Source organism: Bos indicus, chromosome 10, assembly GCF_029378745.1.
Source record: "Bos indicus isolate NIAB-ARS_2022 breed Sahiwal x Tharparkar chromosome 10, NIAB-ARS_B.indTharparkar_mat_pri_1.0, whole genome shotgun sequence".
NCBI classification, from domain to species: domain Eukaryota; kingdom Metazoa; phylum Chordata; class Mammalia; order Artiodactyla; family Bovidae; genus Bos; species Bos indicus.
Window position 1 is genome coordinate 59,856,560 of NC_091769.1, and position 23,833 is coordinate 59,880,392.

General features: G+C 41.6%; 1 protein-coding gene across 1 annotated transcript in view; it reads right to left on the reverse strand.

Moving 5' to 3' along the window:
* Positions 1-23,833, reverse strand: part of SLC27A2 (solute carrier family 27 member 2) — a 56,307-nt gene that overhangs the window by 15,885 nt on the left and 16,589 nt on the right. Inside the window, exons 3-5 of the mRNA XM_019968857.2 lie at positions 20,988-21,146; positions 15,183-15,307; positions 1,372-1,566 (exon numbers count right to left, since the gene is read on the reverse strand). Of these exons, the coding sequence (XP_019824416.2) occupies positions 1,372-1,566; positions 15,183-15,307; positions 20,988-21,146 (479 nt within the window). The remainder of the gene's footprint in view (positions 1-1,371; positions 1,567-15,182; positions 15,308-20,987; positions 21,147-23,833) is intronic.

Here is a 23,833-nt window from a genome sequence, read left to right on the forward strand (position 1 = left end):
GGCTTACACATAAGAAATATCTTTCTGGTATAGTTACTGTGGCGTGGTGCTAAGTCACTTCAGTCGTGTCCAACTCTGTGTGACACTATGGACTGTAGCCCGCCAGGCTCCTCTGTCCATGGGATTCTCCAGGCAAGAATACTGGAGTGGGCTGCCATGCCCTCCTCCAGGGGATCTTCCCAACCCAGGGATGGAACCTGCGTCTCTTAGTCTCCTGCAGTGGCAGGCGGGTTCTTTACCACTAGCACCACCTGGGAAGCCCGGTGTGGTTACCAGGTGAACACAATTGTTCACAAGAGCCTAGAACTCGATGCATTCTGGTTCTCTCAAAGGAGCACTTCTTAATCTTGGTTGAATAGCTTTAAAAAAATACTACCTAGAAGGGTAGGATATGAGGTGGGTGGGAGGGAGGTTCAAGACAGATATGAGGTGGGTGGGAGGGAGGTTCAAGACAGAAGACAGAAGACACACACACACACACACACACACACACACCTCCCCACACACACACACACACACACACACACACTAAGGGTGGCATATGAGGTGGGTGGGAGGGAGGTTCAAGACAGAAGATTAGCTGATCCATGTTGTTGTATGGCAGAAACCAGCACAATATTATAAAGCCATTATCCTCCAATTAAAAACTTTATTTCTAAAAATACTAAAAAAAATACTGATGTCTGGGCCCACACTCCTTTGAACAAAAGAAAGTGAAATTGCTCAGTCATGTCCGACTCTTTGCGACCCCATGGACTATAGCCTGCCAGGCTCCTCCATCCATGGGATTCTCCAGGCAAGAATACTGGAATGGGTTGCCATTTCCTTCTCAAGGGGATCTTCCCAACCCAGGGATTGAACCCAGGTCTCCAACATTGCAGGCAGACGCTTTAACCTCTGAGCCACCAGGGAAGCCCTCCTTTGAACAAAGGTGAACACAAGGTATCCCTCCTTCTAAAGCTCTGGGGACAGGGCCCTGCACCTATATGTATAAAAAGACCCCCCACCAGCCTCTTGATGGTAACACATGTCACAATGAAAGAGAAATACCACATTTCACAGTGTGTAGTTAACATACAGAACTGGTAACATTCAAGTGTTTTAACATATACAAGTATAAATGGCATTAGAAGACTTCACACAAGTTACAGATGGAAAATCATAGTGGATTGTCATTAATAGAAATTACTATGTTAAAATTAAAGGACCCTGTCATTTTTAGGTCATTGTCATAGAGAATGAGCAAAACCTCTCTTGGTGATATGGATGGGTCATGGAATTCTAATAAGAGCATCATCATGATACAGCTTTCAAGAAATCTCCATGTACTGAAAGCTGGCTGGAGATGCCCTCATTTTCCAATATACTTACTTTCTGTAGGTAGTTTACTCTTCCAACCGCACCAATTTTTCTCGTGTAATTCATAAATCCGATATTGCCTTCAGTGGAAGCATAGAACTCATTAATGTGAATATCCCCAAATCTCCTGACGAATTCTCTCCACACATCTGCTCGTAAGCCATTTCCCATTGCCAGTCTGACTTTGTGGTCACGATCGTTTGGTTTCTGTAGCAGGAGAAAGAAGAGACCAAACTGAAACATCTTGGGAGGCTGTACTTGCATATTAATAATGGCCTTTGTGTTTCTACATATTTATGTTGGTTATGAATTGACCTTAGTGCATGCCTTTATTGTCCCCCACACATATTATACCCACCCCCCAACTCCCAAACACAGTCTGGGCTGACACTGGGAACTTAATAGCCAAAAGACTTGTATTTTCCCATTTTGATTTTTAAGAGGTGGTATGAGACAACTGGACAGGAAACTAAATGAAGCCAGTATTTAATCCCCATCCAATTTGAAGCTTGAGTCACATGTTGTTTTCCTTTTTGTATATTGGGGTATAATTATGTTACAATGTTATGTTAGTTTCTGCTGTACAGTGATGTGAATCAGCTACATGTATACATATATCCCTTCCCTCCTGGACCGCTGTCCCACCCCTCTAGGTCATCACAGAGCACCGAGCTGAGCTCCCTGTGCATGTTGATTGTTCTCTTGATGAGGCTGGCGAATCTCAGTGAATTGTAGGTGTCATGGGAAGAGGTCTGTCAGAGAGCGACACAACCTGAAGCTATAGTCTTCACTTGATAATGAAGAAGAAAATGGGAACACAGTCCAGGGAGAGAGAGAGAGAATCATTTCTATAGAGTCATCCAAGAGCACTCCTGTGAGGGCCTGGTGGTACTGGAGAGAAGACTCTTGTTCACGCATTCATTGTCTAGAGAGACCAGGTGATCAAGCTCCACAAGAGCAGGTGGAGCTGAACCAACAGGGGAGGGGATAAGGGGGGAGGGAACTGGCTTCCAGCTGCCTCAGGTGGCCTGGAGGAATATGCTTTGCTATAAATAGAAATCACAATGGAAAAGCTGTTTTGAGTCTAAGAACTGAAAGCTGAGCTTGTATCAAGCAAGAGAGGTGGATAAGAACTGGGCTGTTTTCCATTCAACCACATTTATGAGGCCCTATAAATATGCCTGAACCTTAGGTAATTTTAATGATATTTTATATTAATGAGGCATTTGATTGAGGTCAGGAGATCACAGCTTGGAGGGAGGAGCAGGTAAATAAGTATAATTTTAACTTGCAAAATGTATAGCTTAATGACCTTTACTCTAAGAGAAAACAGGATGGAGAGAGGTGAAAGTGCTAGGTGACGATGGTTCTCCTCTCCTGTCAAATATAAATCTCGTTAACTGAATGGCGATTTGCTTAAAAGAGCAAATATTCTGAAGAGCATTTCTACATTATTTCTTATTCTGTGAAATCACTGTGAAATGATTTTGGAATAAGAGATCCTTTCTGGAAAAAAAAAAAAAAAAACTGTTTGCAGTGAGAGGCTGGCAGTTCTCTGACAAGGGGAGAACCTTTGATCCGGTGGTTAAAAACCAAACCAAACAAAACTTGAATGGTTTCCATGCGAGAGGTGTCAAGGAGCCAGTGGAGCAGTGTGTGAGCACTTAATTTTTAAGTAGCGCCTTGGTCAAAATTCAAGTGATAAAGTTCTTTCAGGAGACCTAACCAGAGAGGTGGACAATACCTGTCCCTAGTTAAAAGCGGGCCCCTTGTGCAGTCTTATGAGGAGGAAATGTGTAGGCAGAGAGACAGACTAGGGGCTTGATGCCAGTGGCTCTTTTTTTTGGCCCCACCACATGGCTTGCAGGATATTAGTTCCCCAATTAGGGATCGAACCTGCACCCTCCGCAGTGGAAGTGCAGATTCTTAACCCCTGGACCACCAGGGAAATCTGAGCCAGTGGTTCTTAACCAGTGTATTGAGGAGTCTTACCCGAGAAGCCTTCTGAACTTGCACGAATCTACTTGTTCTGAGCGGGAACCTATTCTCTTCATCAGCTGTCTTGGTCCCTAGGTTACTTGGATCCCTTTTATAATTATCAAGTACCGATGAGTCAGGATGGGCTTTGCAGGTGGCTCAGTGGTAAAGAATCCTTCTGCCAATGCAGGAGACAGAAGTTTCATCCCTGGGTGGGGAAGATTCCCTGGAGAAGGAAAAGGCAACCCACTCCAGTACTCTTGCCTGGGAAATCCCATGGACAGAGGAGCCTGGTGGGCTATAGTCTACAGGGTTTCAAAAGAGTTGGACACGACTTGGCGATTAAAACAACAACAGCAGCAGTCAGGACAGCATACATCTGGTTTGCCAGGGCCGGTTCTGGTTTACACCTATTGTTCCGATGTGCTTCTTAGTGACACGCCTTCTGCTCTCAAATGGCCCTGTTTGGATAGTGATTTATAGATGGGGTCACCTTGTTTATAAGGCACTATTCCTCAGCAAGGACTGTCAGCTTTCCAAAGACTATCCTTGCCCCCACACTGGTGTGCCTCACTGCCACTCTGGGAATAAAACATCAAAAATACTTGCTTAAAAATACCGCCTGACTTGGTCCCCAGGCCTGCGTGAGAAGTTCAAGAGTAGCAATTCAGTGTGTAAACCTGAGACTTTACTTCTTCTACATGCAGCCCACCATTGCCCTGTTAGTTCATTTCTTTGTCTAATTAGACTGTAAGCTCCTTTGAGTCCAAATCTCTCTATATATCGTCCATAGTGCCTGGCCCTGTGCTTGGCATAGAGTGTAATTCCAGTAGTAAAAGAAGACATAACCTCCGCCATGAAAACACCAGCCATCCTGTTCAACAGTTAACAGCTGGGACATCCACAGCGGGGAGAGCTTAGGATGCAGGAGGCTGCAGCGCTCTGAAATGTGGGAAGTGGGCTGGCCTCACAGGTGCATCTGTCACCTGCAGGTGCCAGGTAGCTGGGCTCACAGTCATAATACCACCAGCTCAGTGTTCATCATAACCGAGAGATCCATTTACACCAGCAAAAGGGATTAAGGCTGTAGGCTGGAAATGTTTGAGAGTTCTTGAAGCCTTTGGAGATGTCTGGTTCTCACCTAAGCTTTTGATCACCAGGGCTTGCAAGTAGCAGTGTTTCTCTTTTTGGAATTTCCTCATCACCAGAGCCACTCCCCAGAGGAACTGTATTTTAGGTCAAGGGTCACCTGCTCATTTGTTTTTTTAAACAAAGATCAAACATTCTATTCCACGTTACAGGTGAGGTGCAACATGCAAACACACCTGGGGCATTTTAATCCATCACGGATTGAATGACTGATGAAGGGTCAGAGGTCAGGGTGTTCAGAGAGGGTGCAGGGTGCCAGGTAATCAGAGAAAGCAGAAGACTTTTATTGAGGGTTTTGCTATGTGTCAGGAAATTGCCCTGTATTATCTAAGGTCCGAAGGAGCCCTACTGAAATGTGAGAGATAATCAAGTATTTGCCTCAGATTACAGTTGAGGAAACAGAACTTTGAAAAGTTTAAAGTAACTTGCCCAAGATCACACAGGTAGAAACACAGTTGCCCCAAAATTCAAATCCAAATTTATATGACTTCGGAGAGCATGCTTTTCCTTAGTTAAAAAAAAGCAACATACACACTCACACACAGAGTTTAAGAACCCAACAGTACTGAAAGGCTTTTACAAGAAGAAATGTTATTCCATTTATCTGTCTTTATCCTTTGACTCCAGCCTACTGCCCAGAGGCAGATGCTTTTAATGCTTGTTGCTGCTGCTTCTCACCTCTGTGTTTCTAAATGAAAATATCTGCTATCTTTCGAGTAAACACTTTAGACATTATTTACTGATTTCCCATTGTGCTGGACAGAGAAGGCAATGGCACCCCACTCCAGTACTCTCACCTGGAAAATCCCATGGACGGAGGAGCCTGGTGGGCCGAAGTCCATGGGGTCACTAAGAGTCGGACAAGACTCAGCGACTTCACTTTCACTTTTCACTTTCATGCATTGGAAAAGGAAATGGCAACCCACTCCAGTGTTCTTGCCTGGAGAATCCCAGGGACGGGGGAGCCTCGTGGGCTGCCGTCTATGGGGTCACACAGAGTCGGACACGACTGAAGCGACTTAGCAGCAGCAGCAGTAGCAGCAGCAGCAGCATTGTACTGGATGGGGATTAAACTCTCTCTCAATTTTCCAATACCACAATTTTTTGTTAAAACAATATTAAATGTTCACATTATTCTGCCCCTAACTCACCACTGATGAACTCAGTAACATACTATGAACAAATTCTTGAACAAATGTTTGTTTTTCCTAGGAATAATTTCCTCCCTGCCCATTTGCTTGATTTTCTTAGTTTTTATTTATAGTTCTTTCCTTATCCTCCAAAAGCATCTAAATACAATACTCCTTCTATCAGACGATACAATTTCCTTTTTTCCATTTTTCTTCCTTTTATCCTTTTGTTCCAATCTGGACTAGTTGTTCTCCAGGCGTAGGAATATCCTTTGTCTCTTTTCCCTGGATTCTGGGTCTTCCTTTTTCTTTTTTTACTCTCCTGTTTGGATGGAATACTTTCTCTAGGAACTTCCTAAAGGAGGGTATACAGGAGGTAAGGTTTTTTTTTTTTTTTTCAACTTTGAATGTCTGAAAATCTTATTTTACACTTGATTAATAATTTGGTTGTATATAAAATTCTAGATCGTTAATAATGTTGACTTAGAATTTTGAAGGCACAGCTTCCTGTGTCTTCCAGCTTGCGTGTTGCTGTTGGCAAGTCAAATGTTATTCGTATAGAATCCTCGCTCTCTTTTGATAGTCTTAAATAACATCATAGTGTAGTTTAAGCATTAAAAAAAAATTCCACTCATTTTCTTAGGTACTCAGTTAGCCCTTTCAATGCATCCTTCAGTTTTGGGAAGTTTTCTTCTGTTATTTCTTAACAATTTCCTCCTCTCCATTTTTGCTATCCTTTCCCTAATGTCCTATTAATCAGATACTGAATCTTTTGGATCCTCTAATTTTCTTATTTTGTTTACACTCATGTCCATCACTTTATCTTTCCTCCAATTTCCTATAAGATTACTCAACTTTATCTGCCAACTTTTCTATGGATTAAGTAATTTTTAAATCATATTTTTATTTTTCAGAAGGCATTATTCTGGCTTTTTTAGTAGCATACTATTTTTGGTGTATGGATATAATATCTTCTGTAACATTTCTGAGAATATTAATTATTGATTTCTGGAAGTCATCTTCTACTGTCTGAATTAATGCTCTTTCTTCTTCTTTTTTAAAAATGATCTTTCCTGTTAGAGGTTTTCCTTTGGAATCTGTTCATATTTAGGAGTAAGACAACCCAGGTGGCACTAAGTGGTAAAGAACCCACCTGCCAATGTAGGAGACATAAAAGACGCAGGTTCGATCCCTGGGTTGGGAAGATCCCCTGGAGGAGGGCACGGCAACCCACTCCAGTATTCTTGCCTGGAGAATCCCATGGACAGAGGAGCCTGATGGGTTACAGCCCATGGGGTCACACAGAGTTGGATACCAGTGAAGCAACTGACACACACAAGGCAACCAAAAGATGCTCCAGCTGCTTGTCTAGTGAAGTGGCAGTGAGCCAATGGCCAGTTTCTTTTCTGGGAAAGTTTAGTTCTCCCTAAGAATAACTCCCTAAGATGGCTGGATGGCATCACCAATGCAATGGACATGAACTTGGGCAAACTCCAGGAGGTGGTGAGGGTCAGGGAAGCCTGGCGTGCTGCAGTCCATAGGATCGAGAAGAGACAGACACAACTAGGGGACTGAACAGCAACAACAAAGCACAGCTCTCCTCCGACGTCTTGCCTGCAAGCATCACTTACAGCCAGAGTTCTGAAAGCTGTGCAGGGCAAGGGAGCTGGTCAGTAAGCAGACAATTACTCAATCTCTGCTCTCAGTGCCTCAACCCCTGCCCTCCTCTGCTCCTAGGGTCCGTGAGAAGTTCAGAGCTTCTCTAGGTCTTCCCCAGACCATAAATCTCCTGTCTCTGATAAAAGATTGAGAGAGGTTGACTATGCTGCTCAAATGGTCAGAGTTCAGACCTGCTGCCTCCAGAGTCCTTGCTCTTAAGCACTACATTAAGTCTGTTAAGGTACTGACTAATGTACTGTAATAAACTGAACTCCTGCCCTAAGGTGGCTGGTGCATTTCTCCCTAGTCCTCTACTTTACCAAGGGAGCTACTGAACGTGACTTAGGAGAGGGAGGAGAAGCATCTTCTCAACATTGCCCCAGATTCTCCTGATGAACCAGGTCATTCTGTGGATGGGTGTCATTTGGTTCATATGCTTAGCTAGGGTAGGAGTTGCCTCCCTGATATCCAATGCCTGGGGGCTGACGGTAGAGTTAGCCACTCCAGGATCAGCCTATTTCAGGAGCTCGAAGGCCGAGGGCATTTCTGATGACATTAATGCAAGCCTTCCACCATCAGTTTTAGTTTATATCCACTTTTGTTGTTATTGCTGCAAATGGCAATATTTCATTCTTTTTTTATAGCTGAGTAGTATATTATTGTACATATCTATCATCTCCTCTTTTTTAACTTTTTATTTTTTAGTGGAGTATAGTTGATTAACAATACTGTGAAAATTTCAGATGTACATAAAAATGATTCAGTTATACATATACATGTTTCTAATCTTTTAAAAATTCTTTTCCCATTTAGGTTGTTATATAATCTTGAGCAGAGTTCCCTGCGCTATAGAGTGGGTCTTTGCTGGTTATCCATTTTAAATATAGCACTGTGTACATGTCGATGCCAAGCTCCCTAGTTATTCCTTCCCCCGCCGGCAACCATAAATTTGTTCTTTAAGTCTGTGAGTCTATTTCCGTTTTGTAAATGAGTTCATTTATATATTTCTTTTAAGATTCCATATTTAACTGATAACATAGGATATTTCTCTTTCACTGTCTGACTCACTTCACTCAGTATGACACCCTCTAGGTCATCCATATTGCTGCAAATGGCATTATGTCATTCTTTTAAATGGCTGAGTAATATTCTATTATATACATGTGCCACATCTTTATCCATCCCTCTGTTGATGGACATTTAGGTTGCTTCCATGCCTTGGCTACTGTAAACTGCTGCAGTGAACACTGGGGTGCATGTACCCTTTTGGACCATGTTTTACTCTGGATATAAGCCCAGGAGTGGGATTGATGGATCAAATGGTAGCTCTATTTTTAGTTTTTCAAGGCATCTCCATACTGTTCTCCAGAGTGGCTGTACCAGTTTACATTCCCACCAACACTATAGGAGGGTTCCCTCTTCTTCACACCCTCTCCAGCATTTATTGTTTGTAGATTTTTTTGATGATGGCCATTCTGACCACTATGCTACCTCACTGCATTTTTGATTTGCATTTTCTATACAAAAGATCATAACATTTAAAAAACCTTCAACTGAAGGTTTTTTGAGATGACTGAGCATTTCTTACAATACTAATAAGTATTTTCCAGACAAACCAGACCAGAACTCAGGGGTGGGGTAAATCAAGGGCAAACAGAAACTCCAAATCTCTTTCTAGATTAGAGGTTGTCCATGTACTACTATTATACAACAAATCATAATATATTTTGATGATGTAAAACTCCAATCAAACTGAATGCTTTCCAGCATCTGAGACAATATTAATAAAAAGGAAATGTGGAAATGTGTGTATGTGTATGAACCTGAAAAAGTGACATATGAACGTGTTTATTTTCCTCAACTCCAAAGGTGGCGCCCCTTAGAACTAACAGGAAAAAACCTAACATGCCCCCTCCCCCAGGAGACTTCTAACTGACAAGGAAGTGTTTTTAAGAAGAGCAAGAGAAGAACTGACAAGAGAAGAAAAGCCAAACAGCAGGGCCCTATATGGATTTCTGGGGTTTGATACTGCTGCTGCTGCTGCTGCTAAGTCACTTCAGTCATGTCCAACTCTGTGCGACCCCACAGACAGCAGCCCACCAGGCTCCCCTGTCCCTGGGATTCTCCAGGCAAGAACACTAGAGTGGGTTGCCATTTCCTTCTCCAATGCATGAAAGTGAAAAGTGAAAGTGAAGTCACGCAGTCGTGTCTGACTCTTTGCGACCCCATGGACTGCAGCCTACCAGGCTCCTCTGCCCATGGGATTTTCCAGGCAAGACTACTGGAGTGGGGTGCCACTGCCTTCTCCGGGGTTTGATACAGAGGCATGCAATCTTTCACACCAGGTGGAATATTAATGTGAAAAACACTCAATAATGACATCAACAAAAATTGCTATGGGAAAGGTCCTCACCCAACTCATAGCTAATTATGACCCTCAGGAAATCTGTTGAATCTGCCTCATGAATTAGCATAATGTGTGCTAAGCCCAAATATTTTTGCGGAACACATTACTTCCCTCAAGTCAGTTACATATCTTTCAGGAGCAAGAATTAAGAGGTTCATTCAGCAAAATTTGTTGATGCCTAGAATGTGCCAGATATAGATCTCAGTGCCAGAGATCTGGCAATCAACAAAGCCCCTGGTGCATGGAGCTTTCATATAACTGGAGGAGAAAGACAACAGTCATACAAACCTGCACTCTGTCAGGAGTGACAGTGGCACAGAAAGCAGTAACCCACAGATGCATGGTAAGGGGCAGGATGCGATGCTTGAGAATTAGTAGGAAGGATCTCTCTAATGAAGTGACATGTGGGCAGAGACCACATGAAGTAAGAAGAGAAAGAACTAAGGCAAGAGCATCTTATACTTCTTTATGTCACACTGCTTCTGTTACAGGCATACCCTGCTTCATTGTGCTTTGCAGATACTTCTTTTTTTTTTTCCCCCACAAATTGAAGGTTGGTGGCAAGCCAGCATTATCAGATGATGGTTAACATTTTTAGCAATAAGGTATTTAAAATTAAAGTATCAGTCAGTCAATTCAGTCGCTCAGTCATGTCCGACTCTTTGTGACTCCATGAATCGCAGCACGCCAGGCCTCCCTGTCTATCACCAACTCTCAGAGTTCACTCAGACTCAGGTCCATCGAGTTGGTGATGAAATCCAGCCATCTCATCCTCTTTTGTCCCCTTATCCTCCTGCCCCCAATCCCTCCCAGCATCAGAGTCTTTTCCAATGAGTCAACTCTTCGAATGAGGTGCCCAAAGTACTGGAGTTTCAGCTTTAGCATCATTCCTTCCAAAGAAATCCCAGGGCTGATCTCCTTCAGAATGGACTGGTTGGATCTCCTTGCAGTCCAAGGGACTCTCAAGAGTCTTCTCCAACACCACAGTTCAAAAGCATCAATTCTTTGGCGCTCAGCTTTCTTCACAGTCCAACTCTCACATCCATACATGACCACAGGAAAAACCATAGCCTTGACTAGACAGACCTTTGTTGGCAAAGTAATGTCTCTGCTTTTGAATATGCTATCTAGGTTGGTCATAACATTTCTTCCAAGGAGTAAGCATCTTTTAATTTCTTGGCTGCAGTCACCATCTGCAGTGATTTTGGAGCCCCCAAAAATAAAGTCTGACACTGTTTCCACTGTTTCCCCATCTATTTCCCATGAAGTGATGGGACCAGATGCCATGATCTTTGTTTTCTGAATGTTGAACTTTAAGCCAACTTTTTCACTCTCCTCTTTCACTTTCATCAAGAGACATTTTAGTTCCTCTTCACTTTCGGCCATAAGGGTGGTGTCATCTGCCTATCTGAGGTTATTGATATTTCTCCCAGAAATCTTGATTCCAGCTTGTGTTTCTTCCAGCCCAGCGTTTTTCATGATGTACTCTACATATAAATTAAATAAACAGGGTGACAATATACAGCCTTGACGTATTCCTTTTCCTATTTGGAACCAGTCTGTTGTTCCATGTCCAGTTCTAACTGTTGCTTCCTGACCTGCATACAGATTTCTCAAGAGGCAGGTCAGGTGGTCTGGTATTCTCATCTCTTTAAGAATTTTCCACAGTTTATTGTGATCCACACAGTCAAAGGCTTTGGCATAGTCAATAAAGCAGAAGTAGATGTTTTTCTGGAACTCTCTTGCTTTTTCCATGATCCAGCGGGTATGGCAATTTGATCTCTGTCTGGTTCCTCTGCCTTTTCTAAAACCAGCTTGAACATCTGGAAGTTCACGGTTCACGTATTGCTGAAGCCTGGCTTGGAGAATTTTGAGCATTACTTTACTAGCATGTGAGATGAGTGCAATTGTGCGGTAATTTGAGCATTCTTTGGCATTGCCTTTCTTTGGGATTGGAATGAAAACTGACCTTTTCCAGTCTTGTGGACACTGCTGAGTTTTCCAAAGCACTTTTACAACATCATATTTCAGGATTTGAAATAGCTCAACTGGAATTCCATCACCTCCACTAGCTTTGTTCATAGTGATGCTTTCTAAGGCCCATTTGACTTCACATTCCAGGATGTCTGGCTCTAGGTGAGTGATCACACCATCGTGATTATCTTGGTCATGAAGATCTTTTTTGTACAGTTCTTCTGTACCTGCCACCTCTTCTTAATATCTACTGCTTCTGTTAGGTCCATACCATTTCTGTCCTTTATCGAGCCCATCTTTGCATGAAATGTTCCCTTGGTATCTCTGATTTTCTTGAAGAGATCTCTAGTCTTTCCCATTCTGTTGTTTTCCTCTATTTCTTTGCATTGATCGCTGAGGAAGGCTTTCTTATCTCTTCTTGCTATTCTCTGGAACTCTGCATTCAGATGGGTATATCTTTCCTTTTCGCTTCTCTTCTTTTCACAGCTATTTGTAAGCCCTCCCCAGACAGCCATTTTGCTTTTTTGCGTTTCTTTTCCATGGGGATGGTCTTGATCCCTGTCTCCTGTACAATGTCATGAGCCTCCATCCATAGTTCATCAGGCACTCTATCTATCAGATCTAGTCCCTTAAATCTATTTCTCACTTCCACTGTATAATCATAAGGGATTTGATTTAGGTCATACCTGAATGGTCTAGTGGTTTTCCCTACTTTCTTCAATTTAAGTCTGAATTTGGCAATAAGGAGTTCATGATCTGAGCCACAGTCAGCTCCTGGTCGTGTTTTTGTTGACTGTATAGAGCTTCTCCATCTTTGGCTGCAAAGAACATAATCAGTCTGATTTCAGTGTTGACCATCTGGTGATGTCCATGTGTAGAGTCTCTTTTGTGTTGTTGGAAGAGGATGTTTGCTATGACCAGTGCATTTTCTTGGCAAAACTCTAATAGTCTTTGCCCTGCTTCATTCCATATTCCAAGGCCAAATTTACCTGTTACTCCAGGTGTTTCTTGACTTCCTACTTAAGGTAGGAATTAAGGTATATACACTGCGTTAAGGCTATTGCATACTTAATAGACTACAGCATGGTATAAACATAACTTTTATGTGTACTCGGAAACCAAAACATTCATGTAACTTGCTTTATTGTGGAATTTGCTTTGTTGTGATGGTCTGGAACTGGATCTGCAACATTTCTAAGGTAGCCTATATATAAACTGAACGTACTGCTACTGCTACTGCTAAGTCACCTCAGTCGTGTCTGACTCTGTGCGACCCCATGGACGGCAACCCACCAGGCTCCCCCGTCCCTGGGATTCTCCAGGCAAGAACACTGGAGTGGGTTGCCATTTTTCCTTCTGCAGTGCATGAAAGTAAAGAGTGAAAGTGAAGTCGCTCAGTTGTGTCCGACTCTTAGCGACCGCATGGACTGCAGCCTACTAATCTTGCCTGGGATTTTCCAGGCAAGAGTACTGGAGTGGGGTGCCATTGCCTTCTCCTAAACTGAGCATAACTGGTGCTTATAAATAGCAGTTGATCAACTTAGTGATCCTTTGAGTTTGTTTTCTTTTGATGAGTAAAAGGATTAAAGAAAGTAGAATCTGGTGAGTTTACTGCATTGTCTAGTTTAGTGGTCCTAATGAAGGGTTACTCCTTGGAAGGAAAGTTATGACAAACCTAGATAGCATATTCAAAAGCAGAGACATTACTTTGCCAACAAAGGTCTGTCTAGTCAAGGCTATGGTTTTTCCTGTGGTCATGTATGGATGTGAGAGTTGGACTGTGAAGGAGGCTGAGCGCCGAAGAATTGATGCTTTTGAACTGTGGTGTTGGAGAAGACTCTTGAGAGTCCCTTGGACTACAAGGAGATCCAACCAGTCCATTCTGAAAGAGATTAGCCCTGGGATTTCTTTGGAAGGAATGATGCTAAAGCCGAAACTCCAGTACTTTGGGCACCTCATGCGAAGAGTTGACTTATTGGAAAAGACTCTGATGCTGGGAGGGATTGGGGGCAAGAGGAGAAGGGGATGAAAGAGGATGAGATGGCTGGATGGCATCACTGACTCGACGGATGTGAGTCTGGGTGAACTCTGGGAGTTGGTGATGGACAGGGAGGCCTGGTGTGCTGCGATTCATGGGGTTGCAAAGAGTTGGACACAACTGAGGGACTGATCTGATCTGATCTGAATGAAGGGTTGATTTTGCCTGCCAGGGGATATCTGGCAATGTCTGAAGACATTTTGATTATGATGACCTGGGAGGATGGGGAGGGTATCACTGGCATGTCCTGTGTAAAAGCCAAGGATGCTATTAAACATCCTATGGTGCACAGGATAAATTCATACAGTAAAGAATGAGTGGGTGCAAAATAATGGGTGTAAAAAATTGGGACCTTGATGTGGTCCCAGGCAGGCTGCCCTCTCTGATGAGAGCTGAGAACCTGAACAGAACGAGCTCTTTCAAACAACCCCATCAAGATATAAGGGTATCTACAGGCAGGGAAGATCCACAGTACTTGGAGTTATTACCTTGGGACATCTGTTCTAAGCTTGGTAACAGATTTGGTCAGATGGTTCCTAAGTTTATTCACTAAGCAACATTAAGTAAAAGTTTTCTGCATGAATGTGGTATAAGAGAGGGCAAGGCAATGAGATGTGGTCCCATGGGAGGCATGAAGACCAACACCTGCAAAGTGACAAGGGCCACAAAGGAGGAGAAAACAAATGAGGTACAGGAAGGAAGCAATGAGTTCTGTTGGGGTGACTCATGTAAGTTTAACATGTGAGGTATCACTGAAGCTGGGCTTTGACAGTGAGTAGGGTTTAAACAAGTAGAGAAGGAAGCAGAGGATATGCTGGGTAGAGGGTAAAGTATGAAAACAGATACAAAGGTAGGGAATAATGTTATCACAGCAACTTTGCTTTGTGTGCATGCTCGGTCATATCTGACTTTTGTGACCTCAGGGACTTTAGACTGTCAGACTCCTCTGTCCATGGAATTCTCCAGGCAAGAATACTGGAATGGGTTGCCATTCCCTTCTCCAGGGGTCTTCCCGACCCAGGGATTGAACCTGTGCTTCCTGCTTGGCAGGCAAATTCTTTACGACTGAGGTGCCTGGGAAACCCTATTACAATGATTGCCATCAAGTAATGGCTTTCCTGGTGGCTCAGACAATAAAGAATCTGCCTGCAATGCAGGAGACCCGGGTTTGATCCCTGGATCTGGAAGATCCACTGAATGAGGGAATGGCCACCCACTCCATTATTCTTGCCTGGAGAATTCCATGGACAGAGGTGCCCAACTGGCTACAGTCCATGGAGTTGCAAAGAGTTGGACATGACTGAGCCACTAACACACTAACCAACAAATTCCTTATGGTAGGTGTGCTGCCAAGAACTTTATAATGAAAAACTATAGTATAAACTGAAAACTGATATATAAGAAGCAGTTGAAACCTAGCATGATCCAAAGTGACTTGCATTCCCATCTTAAGCATTTCAAAAAGATAATGAAACATAGGAAGTGTTACCTGAGGACAGTTGCATAAATATCGAAGCAGTTCACCAATATACTGAATGACAGTGATGTTATATTTTCTGCAGTCATCCCAAAACTGGCTGGCTGAAAATTTGGTCCGCAAAACAAGAGTAGCACCTAGCGAGAAGGAATAGAAGGTACCAATAAAGGAATGCTACCAAAAAAGTCCCAAGTTATATTTTTCACTTTTGAAATTTATATGTGAATTACATTCATAAACAGGTGTTAGGGACCAACTATATTCAATGCAAAAAAAAAAAAAAAAGAATAAGACATGGTTTTATTCAATAGGAGATTACAGTATAGTGGGGGAGAAGACATAAAGTTTTCTAGTAAAAGTCAGCTTGCAATAAATAAACACAGTCCAGTGAAGCCCTAAGGGTGTGTGTGTGTGTTGGGGGAGGTAGATTAATTTTTCCTGGGCAAGGGCTGAGAAAGACATATTTTTAAAAAGGTAGGATTTGAATTAGGTCTTGAGAAATGAATATGAAGAAAAATGAGAGAATTCCTGGCAGAGGAAAAAACAAGAACATAAAGGATGGTCCAGAAGGTTGGGGGATGGCCAAGATTCAGTTGGTCTGTGACCAGAGTGGTGAAAGGTGAGTGGGTCAAAGGAGATGAACCTGGAGAAGCAGCTAGGCTTGCAATCCTGGAGAGTTTGTAAGTGTCTTGAGCAAGCAGGAAATAGTCTTCTATGGTGGATGATATAGACAGAATAATGGTTCCCAACACATCCACATCCTAATCTCTAGAACCCATGAATATGCTACCTTACATGACAAAAGGGAATATGTAGATGTGATTAAACTAAGGATCTTGGAAAGGGGAGATTATCCTTCTCCATGGGAGGGCAGATAGATTGAAAACCACAATCACAGAAAACTAACCAATCTGATCACATGGACCACAGTGTTGTCTAACTCAGTGAAACTAGGAGCCATGCTGTGTGGGGCCATCCAGGATGGATGGGTCATGGTGGAGAGTTCTGACAAAATGTGGCCCACTGGAGAAGGGAATGGCAAACCACTTCAGTATTTTTGCCTTTAGAACCCCATGAACAACAAGAAAAGACAAAAAGATAGGACACTGAAAGATGAACTCCCTTGGTCGGAAGGTGCCCAATATGCTACTGGAGATTAGTGGAGAAGTAATTCCAGGAAGAATGAAGAGATGGAGCCAAAGCAACAACAACACCCAATTGTGAATGTGACTGGGGACGGAAGTAAAGTCTATGCTGTAAAGAGCAATATTGCATAGGAATCTGGAATGTTAGGTCCATGAATCAAGGCAAATTGGAAGTGGTCAAACAGGAGATGGCAAGAGTGAACATCAACATTCTAGGAATCAGTGAACTAAAATGGACTGGAATGGGTGATTTTAACTCCGATGACCATTGTATCTACTACTGTGGGCAAGAATCCTGTAGAAGAAATGGAGTAGCCATCACAGTCAACAAAAGTCTGAAATGCAGTACTTGGATGCAATCTTAAAAACGACAGAGTGATCTCTGTTCATTTCCAAGGCAAACCATTCAATATCACAGTAATCCAAGTCTATGCCCCAACCAATAAGGCTGAAGAAGCTGAAGTTGAATAGTTCTATGAAGACCTACAAGACCTTTTAGAACTAACACCCAAAAAAGATGTCCTTTTCATTATAGGGGACTGGAATGCAAAAGTAGGAAGTCAAGAGATACCTGGAGTAACAGGCAAATTTGGCCTTGGAGTACAAAATGAAGCAGGTCAAAGGCTAACAGAGTTTTGCCAAGAGAACGCACTGGTCATAGCAAACACCCTCTTCCAACAACACAAGAGAAGACTCTACACATGGACATCACCAAGTGGTCAACACTGAAATCAGGTTGATTATATTCTTTGCAGCCAAAGATGGAGAAGCTCTATACAGTCAGCAAAAATAAGACCAGGAGCTAACTGTGGCTCAGATCATGAACTCCTTATTGCCAAATTCAGATTTAAATTGAAGAAAGTAGGGAAAACCACTAGACCATTCAGGTATGACCAAAATCAAATCCCTTACAATTATACAGTGGAAGTGACAAATAGATTCAAGGGATTAGATCTGATAGAGTGCATGAAGAACTATGGACAGAGGTTCATGACATTGTACAGGAGGCAAGGATCAAGACCATCCCCAAGAAAAAGAAATGCAAAAAGGCAAAATGGTTGTCTGAAGAGGCCTTACAAATAGCTGAGAAAAGAAGAGAAGTGAAAGGCAAAGCAGAAAAGGAAAGATATGCCCATTTTAATGCTGAGTTCCAAGAACAGCAAGGAAAGATAATAAAGCCTTCTTCAATGATCAATGCAAAGAAATAGAGGAAAGCAATAGAATGGAAAAGACTAGAGATCGCTTCAAGAAAATTAGAGATAGCAAGGGAATATTTCATGTAAAGATGGGCACAAACAAGGACAGAAATGGTATGGACCTAACAGAAGCAGAAGATATTAAGAAGAGATGGCAAGAATATATAGAAGAACTATACAAAAAAGATCTTCACAACTCAGATAATCACGATGATGTGATCACTCACCTAGAGCCAGACATCCTGGAATGTGAAGTCAAGTGGGTCTTAGGAAGCATCACTATGCACAAAACTAATGGAGGTGATGGAATTCCAGTTGAGCTATTTCAAATCCTAAAAGATGATGCTGTGAAAGTGCTGCACTCAATATGTCAGCAAATGTGGAAAACTCAGCAGTGGCCACAGGACTGGAAAAGGTCAGTTTTCATTCCAATCCCAAAGAAATGCAATGCCAAAGAATGCTCAAACCATCACACAATTGCACTCATCTCACATGATAGGAAAGTAATGCTCAAAATTCTCAAAGCCAGGCTTCAACAGTATGTGAACCATGAACTTCCAGATGTTCAAGCTGGATTTAGAAAATGCAGAGGAACCAGTGTTCAAATTGCCAACATCTACTGTATCTTCAAAAAAGCAAGAGAGTTCCAGAAAAACATCTACTTCTGCTTTATTGACTATGTCAAAGCCTTTGACTGTGTGGATCACAACAAACTGCGGAAAATTCTTAAAGAGATGGGAATACCAGACCATCTGACCTGCCTCCTGAGAAATCAGTATGCAGCTCAGGAAGCAACAGTAGAACTGGACATGGAACAACAGACTGGTTCCAAATAGGGAAAGGAGTACATCAAGGCTGTATATTGCCACATTGCTTATTTAACTTATATACAGAGTACTTCATGAGAAATGCTGGACTGGATGAAGCACTAGCTGGAATCAAGGTTGCTGGGAGAAATATCAATAACCTCAGATATGCAGATAATACCACCCTCATGGCAGAAATCGAAGAGGAACTAAAGGGCCTCTTGATGAAAGTGAAAGAGGAGAGTGAAAAAGTTGGCTTAAAACTCAACATTCAGAAAACAAAGATCATGGCATCCGGTCCCGTTCAGTTCAGTTCAGTTCAGTTGCTCAGTTGTGTCCGACTCTTTGTGACCCCATGAATTGCAGCACGCCAGGCCTCCCTGTCCATCACCAACTCCCAGAGTTTACCCAAATTCATGTCCATCGAGTTGGTGATGCCATCCTGTCATCTCATCCTCTGTTGTCCCCTTCTCCTCCTGCCCCCAATCCCTTCCAGCATCAGAGTCTTTTCATGGCAAATGAATGGGGAAACAGTGACAGACTATTTGGACTCCAAAATCACTGCAGATGGTGACTGCAACCATGAAATAAAAAGACGCTTGCTCCTTGGAAGAAAAGTTATGACCAACCTAGACAGCATATTAAAAATCAGAGACATTACTTTACCAACAAAGGTCCATCTAGTCAAAGCTATGGTTTTTCCAGTAGTCATGTATGGATGTGAGAGTTGGACAAAAAGAAAGCTGAGCGCCAAAGAATTGATGCTTTTGAACTGTGGTGTTGGAGAAGACTCTTGATAGTCCCTTGGACTGCAAAGAGATCCAGCCAGTCCATCCTAAAGGAAATCAGTCCTGAATATTCATTGGAAGGACTGATGCTGAAGCTGAAACTCCAATACTTTGGCCACCTGATGCGAAGAGTTGACTCATTGGAAAAGACCCTGATGCTGGGAAAGATTGCAGGTGGGAGGAGAAGGGGACGACAGAGGATGAGACGATTGTATGGCATCACTGACTCAATGGACATGAGTTTGAGTAAACTCTGGGAGTTGGTGATGGACAAGGAGGCCTGGCATGCTGCAGTCCATGGGGTAGCAAAGATTTGGACACTACTGAGTGACTGAACTGAACTGATTGGGAGAGACCAATATAATCACAAAGGTGCTGATAAGAAGAAGTCAAGAAGGTCAAGAGTAGTAGGAGAAAGCACGACAAAAACAAAAGCCTGGAGTGAAATTTTTGAAGATGAAAAAAGGGGCTACAAGCCAAAGAATGTGAGCAGCCTCCGGGAGATAGGAAAGGCAAGAAAATGGACTCTTCCCTACAAGCTTCCAGAAGGAATGTAGCCTTGCTGACATCTTGAGTTTCGGACTTCTAACTTTCAAAAAAGGGAGAGAACCAACCTGTGTTGTTTTAAACCACAAAGTTCATGGTCATTTGTTACAGTGGCAATAGAAAACTAATACGATAGGTAAAAACAATGTACCTATCATATCCAACCTAACATAAGCGTGAAATGTAGTAAAGTGAAATAAAAATATCACAGATATTTTTCATGTTATTAGTTAATTTCTACACCTAAACATGCAAAATCAAATGTTTAAGGAGAAATTTTTAAAAAATACTATATTTTCCTTTTTAGCATTTATCTATTATGCTTAAGTAGATGTATGAGCGATTGATTTATCCCCAGGAGGGCTTCAGAGTCATTCTGTTTTTGAAGGGCCCAACAATATGATCAGACCCAGGCATTCCTTGCTGATTTGGAGACTGGTATTGGTGCTGGATTAAGGGTTTTATAGCCGATCAGTAAGCTGATGAGGAAAAGGAACAGAGGTTTGGGCAGTCATGTGTATTTGTATATGAATTAATATATGCATACGTTACTATATATACATATATAATTACTTAAAATGTCACATGGGAGAAAAAGTTAAGTTTTTTAGTTTAGTTGGAAAGTTAGAGGTAGTCTCCTGGAAGAGGTGGATATTGGACTGAGACTTCATGTACACAAGGGGCAGAAATCCTGTAGACAGTAGTCAGAATGGCAATTCTAATGTAAATGGTAAAGTTTCAGAAGGAAAGAGAAGAGATGGGGAAATCTAAGTATTCTGACCGGAGCTGAGAGCCTGTGGGAAGAGGGAAGAATAAAGTAGAATGGGCCAGCTGAATGAGAAGTTTAAACTAGGTGCTAATGGAGATCAACATGCAGATTTCTGAAGACAGAAATGACATAAGAGAATTATTTGTGGAATCAAAGGATCAAGTATCTTAACCTGTATAAAGACCTAAAAGACTTAAAAGAAGCTTGCTCTTTGATATGCTGAACAATTAAAGCATTATATTAAAAGACATGCAGGCATGAGAAAATAGAAATTCTTTTTATTTATTTATTTGGCCTTGGGGCTTGTGGGATCTTAGTTTCCTGATCAGGAATTGAACCCAGGCCCTCAGCAATGAAAATGTGGAGTCCTAACCAATGGACCATCATGGAATTCACTATAAATTCTTTTAGATGTTTGCTATGTGTAAGCCAAACAACCTCAGTATTAACATGGAATTAAACACTATTCCTAGCACACAGGAAAATAGCAAATTTTGTATTACTTTTCCTTATGAGCACATTGAATGTGTACTGGGCTTCAATACCCTGTTGAGAGGAAAAGCTTACCAGTCACCATACATCCATGTAAGCCAATCAGAAGCGCAGCACTGTGGTACAAGGGTAGGGGGGAATAAATTACATCATCCTGTGTAACCTTGGAGGCGATAGCAAGGCCAATTCCGTACCAAATGCGTTGATGATTGATCTTTGCAGCTTTCGGGAGACCTGCATAAAGGCACAAGAGAAGCATGAGTGAATCAAGAATGGTTATTCACAGACACATGGTCTGGGACAGAGATGTATCTTAGGAAGATTCATCATCTAGTAATTAGAAGATTGCATTTGGTGAGACCAGAAGTTCACAGTTTTTTTCTGTAAAGGACCAGATGGTAAACGTTTTAGGTTTTGCAGGGTCATAAGTCTCTATTGCAACTACTCAACTCTGCTATTACGGCTGAAAGCAGCTAAACACAAAATAATGAACTTGGCCCTGTGGACATGAAACTTTACTTACAGAACTGGTGGTGGTGTGGTGTTTGTGACCCACAGGCTATGGTTTGCTGACCCCTGAGTTAGCTGGTTATTAGAGTGCTAAGATGAGGAAAAACGAATGACTGTCTATTGAATTTCTGCTTTGGGTCTACCATCTTGCTAAGTATCCTTGAAGGACAGGGGTTTGAACTGCCTGGGGTCACTTATATGAGGATTTTTTTCAGTGGTAAACACACCGATGGTTGGTTGAATCCATGGATGAAAAATCGCAGATGCAGAAGAACCTATATGGAGGGCCTTCTATCAGTTATATGTAGATCTTCTGCTGTGTGGACCCTCGTATTGTTCAAGGGTCAACTGTATTGTCAAATTTTCACTCAATTCTTATAATTAATGATAGAAGTAGAATTATATTCTCTAGTTCACAGATGAGAAGACTGAGAATCAGAGAGAATACATCCCTATCCATCCTATCTCTTTCCTTCATAGCCACTTCTATGAATTTCTCACATACTCTTCTACAGTTTTTTTATGTAAATATAGGCTCATTTGCTCATATGTTCTTGCCCTTTCCCCCAATTAAAAAAAAAAAAAGGCATACTATTCTGCACTTCCCCCCTTCACTAACAAAGTATTTTTAAGTTCTGTCTATATTTGTATGTAGAAATTTCCCTTATTTTTTCATCCACTTATTCTGTCTGCATTTACTCCTTTGTGTATGTGTTTTATAGTTTATTTACACTAATTTGCAATTTCAAACGACGCTGGTCCACATGTGGAAAAACCTGGTCCACATGGCACTTCACACTGTGAATGATGCTCCATCTGTAGGATAAATTTGCTGATGTGAGACTGCTGGGCCAAAAGGTATCAGACCTCGTAATTTTGTTAGACACTGACATTTTGCCAGTTATTAGGGCTGTCCCCATTGACTCCCCCGTCAGTAATATAGAGTGCACCTGTTTCCTCATAGCTCTTCAAAAGTGTCCTTTCAAATGTTGGAATTTCTGACAATCTGAAAGGTGAAAAAATGGTATCTCAGTGTATTTTTAGTACACTATGTACATTTGTATTTTCTTAACTATAATTTATGTAAATTTTTTTATAAGACTCAATTGAAAGAGTATGCTTATATTGTTGCCCATGGGAGTCAGTTTAGTTGGGGAGGCCATGAAGTCATTGCAAAGCGGATGGGTCTAGAGTTTAAAACCTGAGTGGGTCAGTTGGCTTTGTGAAGAGAAAGGCAATCTGTTTAGATTAAGATGCTTCAATATTTGATGGTATTGCCTAAATAAAAGCAATTTGTTATAAGGCAAAGCAGTATGACTGGCAAACTACCGTCATTGTAAACACAGTTCACAATTGATGGTCTTTGATGTCATTAATATTGATGCTCCATTCTATACTAATAATGAGAAACAGAAGAAAGAATCAACAAATCAATTGTATTCACCTTGAAAAAAAATTATCCAGATAGTAAAAACTCAGAATTATATTTCTTAAAACAGAAACACACATCTTTTGCTGGTGTTAAGCACTTTCAGAAAACTTCCTGATTTAAACTTTTGTATTAATTAAGAAATAATATTTGGTAACTATTATATAACTTTGTGCTAATGACTGCTTTTGAGAAACAGGGAAAACATTTTGTTCTCTGATTGCTTAAATGAATTCTTTTTATTAATGTTTATACTAGTAACTTCCATTGTATAATCATAAGGGATTTGATTAAGGTCATAGCTGAATGGTCTAGTGGTTTTCCCTACTTTCTTCAATTTAATAAGGAGTTCATGATCTGAGCCACAGTCAGCTCCCAGTCTTATTTTTGCTGACTATATAGAGCTTCTCCATCTTTGGCTGCAAAGAATATAATCAATCTGATTTCGGTGTTGACCATCTGGTGATGTCCATGTGTAGAGTCTTCTCTTGTGTTGTTGGAAGAGGGTGTTTGCTATGACCAGTGCATTTTCTTGGCAAAACTTTATTAGTCTTTGCTCTGCTTCATTCTGTATTCCAAGGCCAAATTTGCCTGTTACTCCAAGTGTTTCTTGACTTCCTACTTTTGCATTCCAGTCCCCTATAATGAAAAGGACATCTTTTTTGGATTTTAGTTATAGAAGTTCTTATAGGTATTCATAGAACCGTTCAACTTCAGCTTCTTCAGCATTACTGGTTGGGGCATAGGTTTGGATTACCGTGATATTGAATGGTTTGCCTTGGAAACGAACAGAGATCACTCTGTTGTTTTTGAGATTGCATCCAAGTACTGCATTTCGGACTCTTTTGTTGACCATGATGGCTACTCCATTTCTTCTACTGGATTCTTGCACATAGTAGTAGATATAATGGTCATCTGAGTTAAATTCACCCATTCCAGTTCATTTTAGTTTGCTGATTTCTAGAATGTCGACGTTCACTCT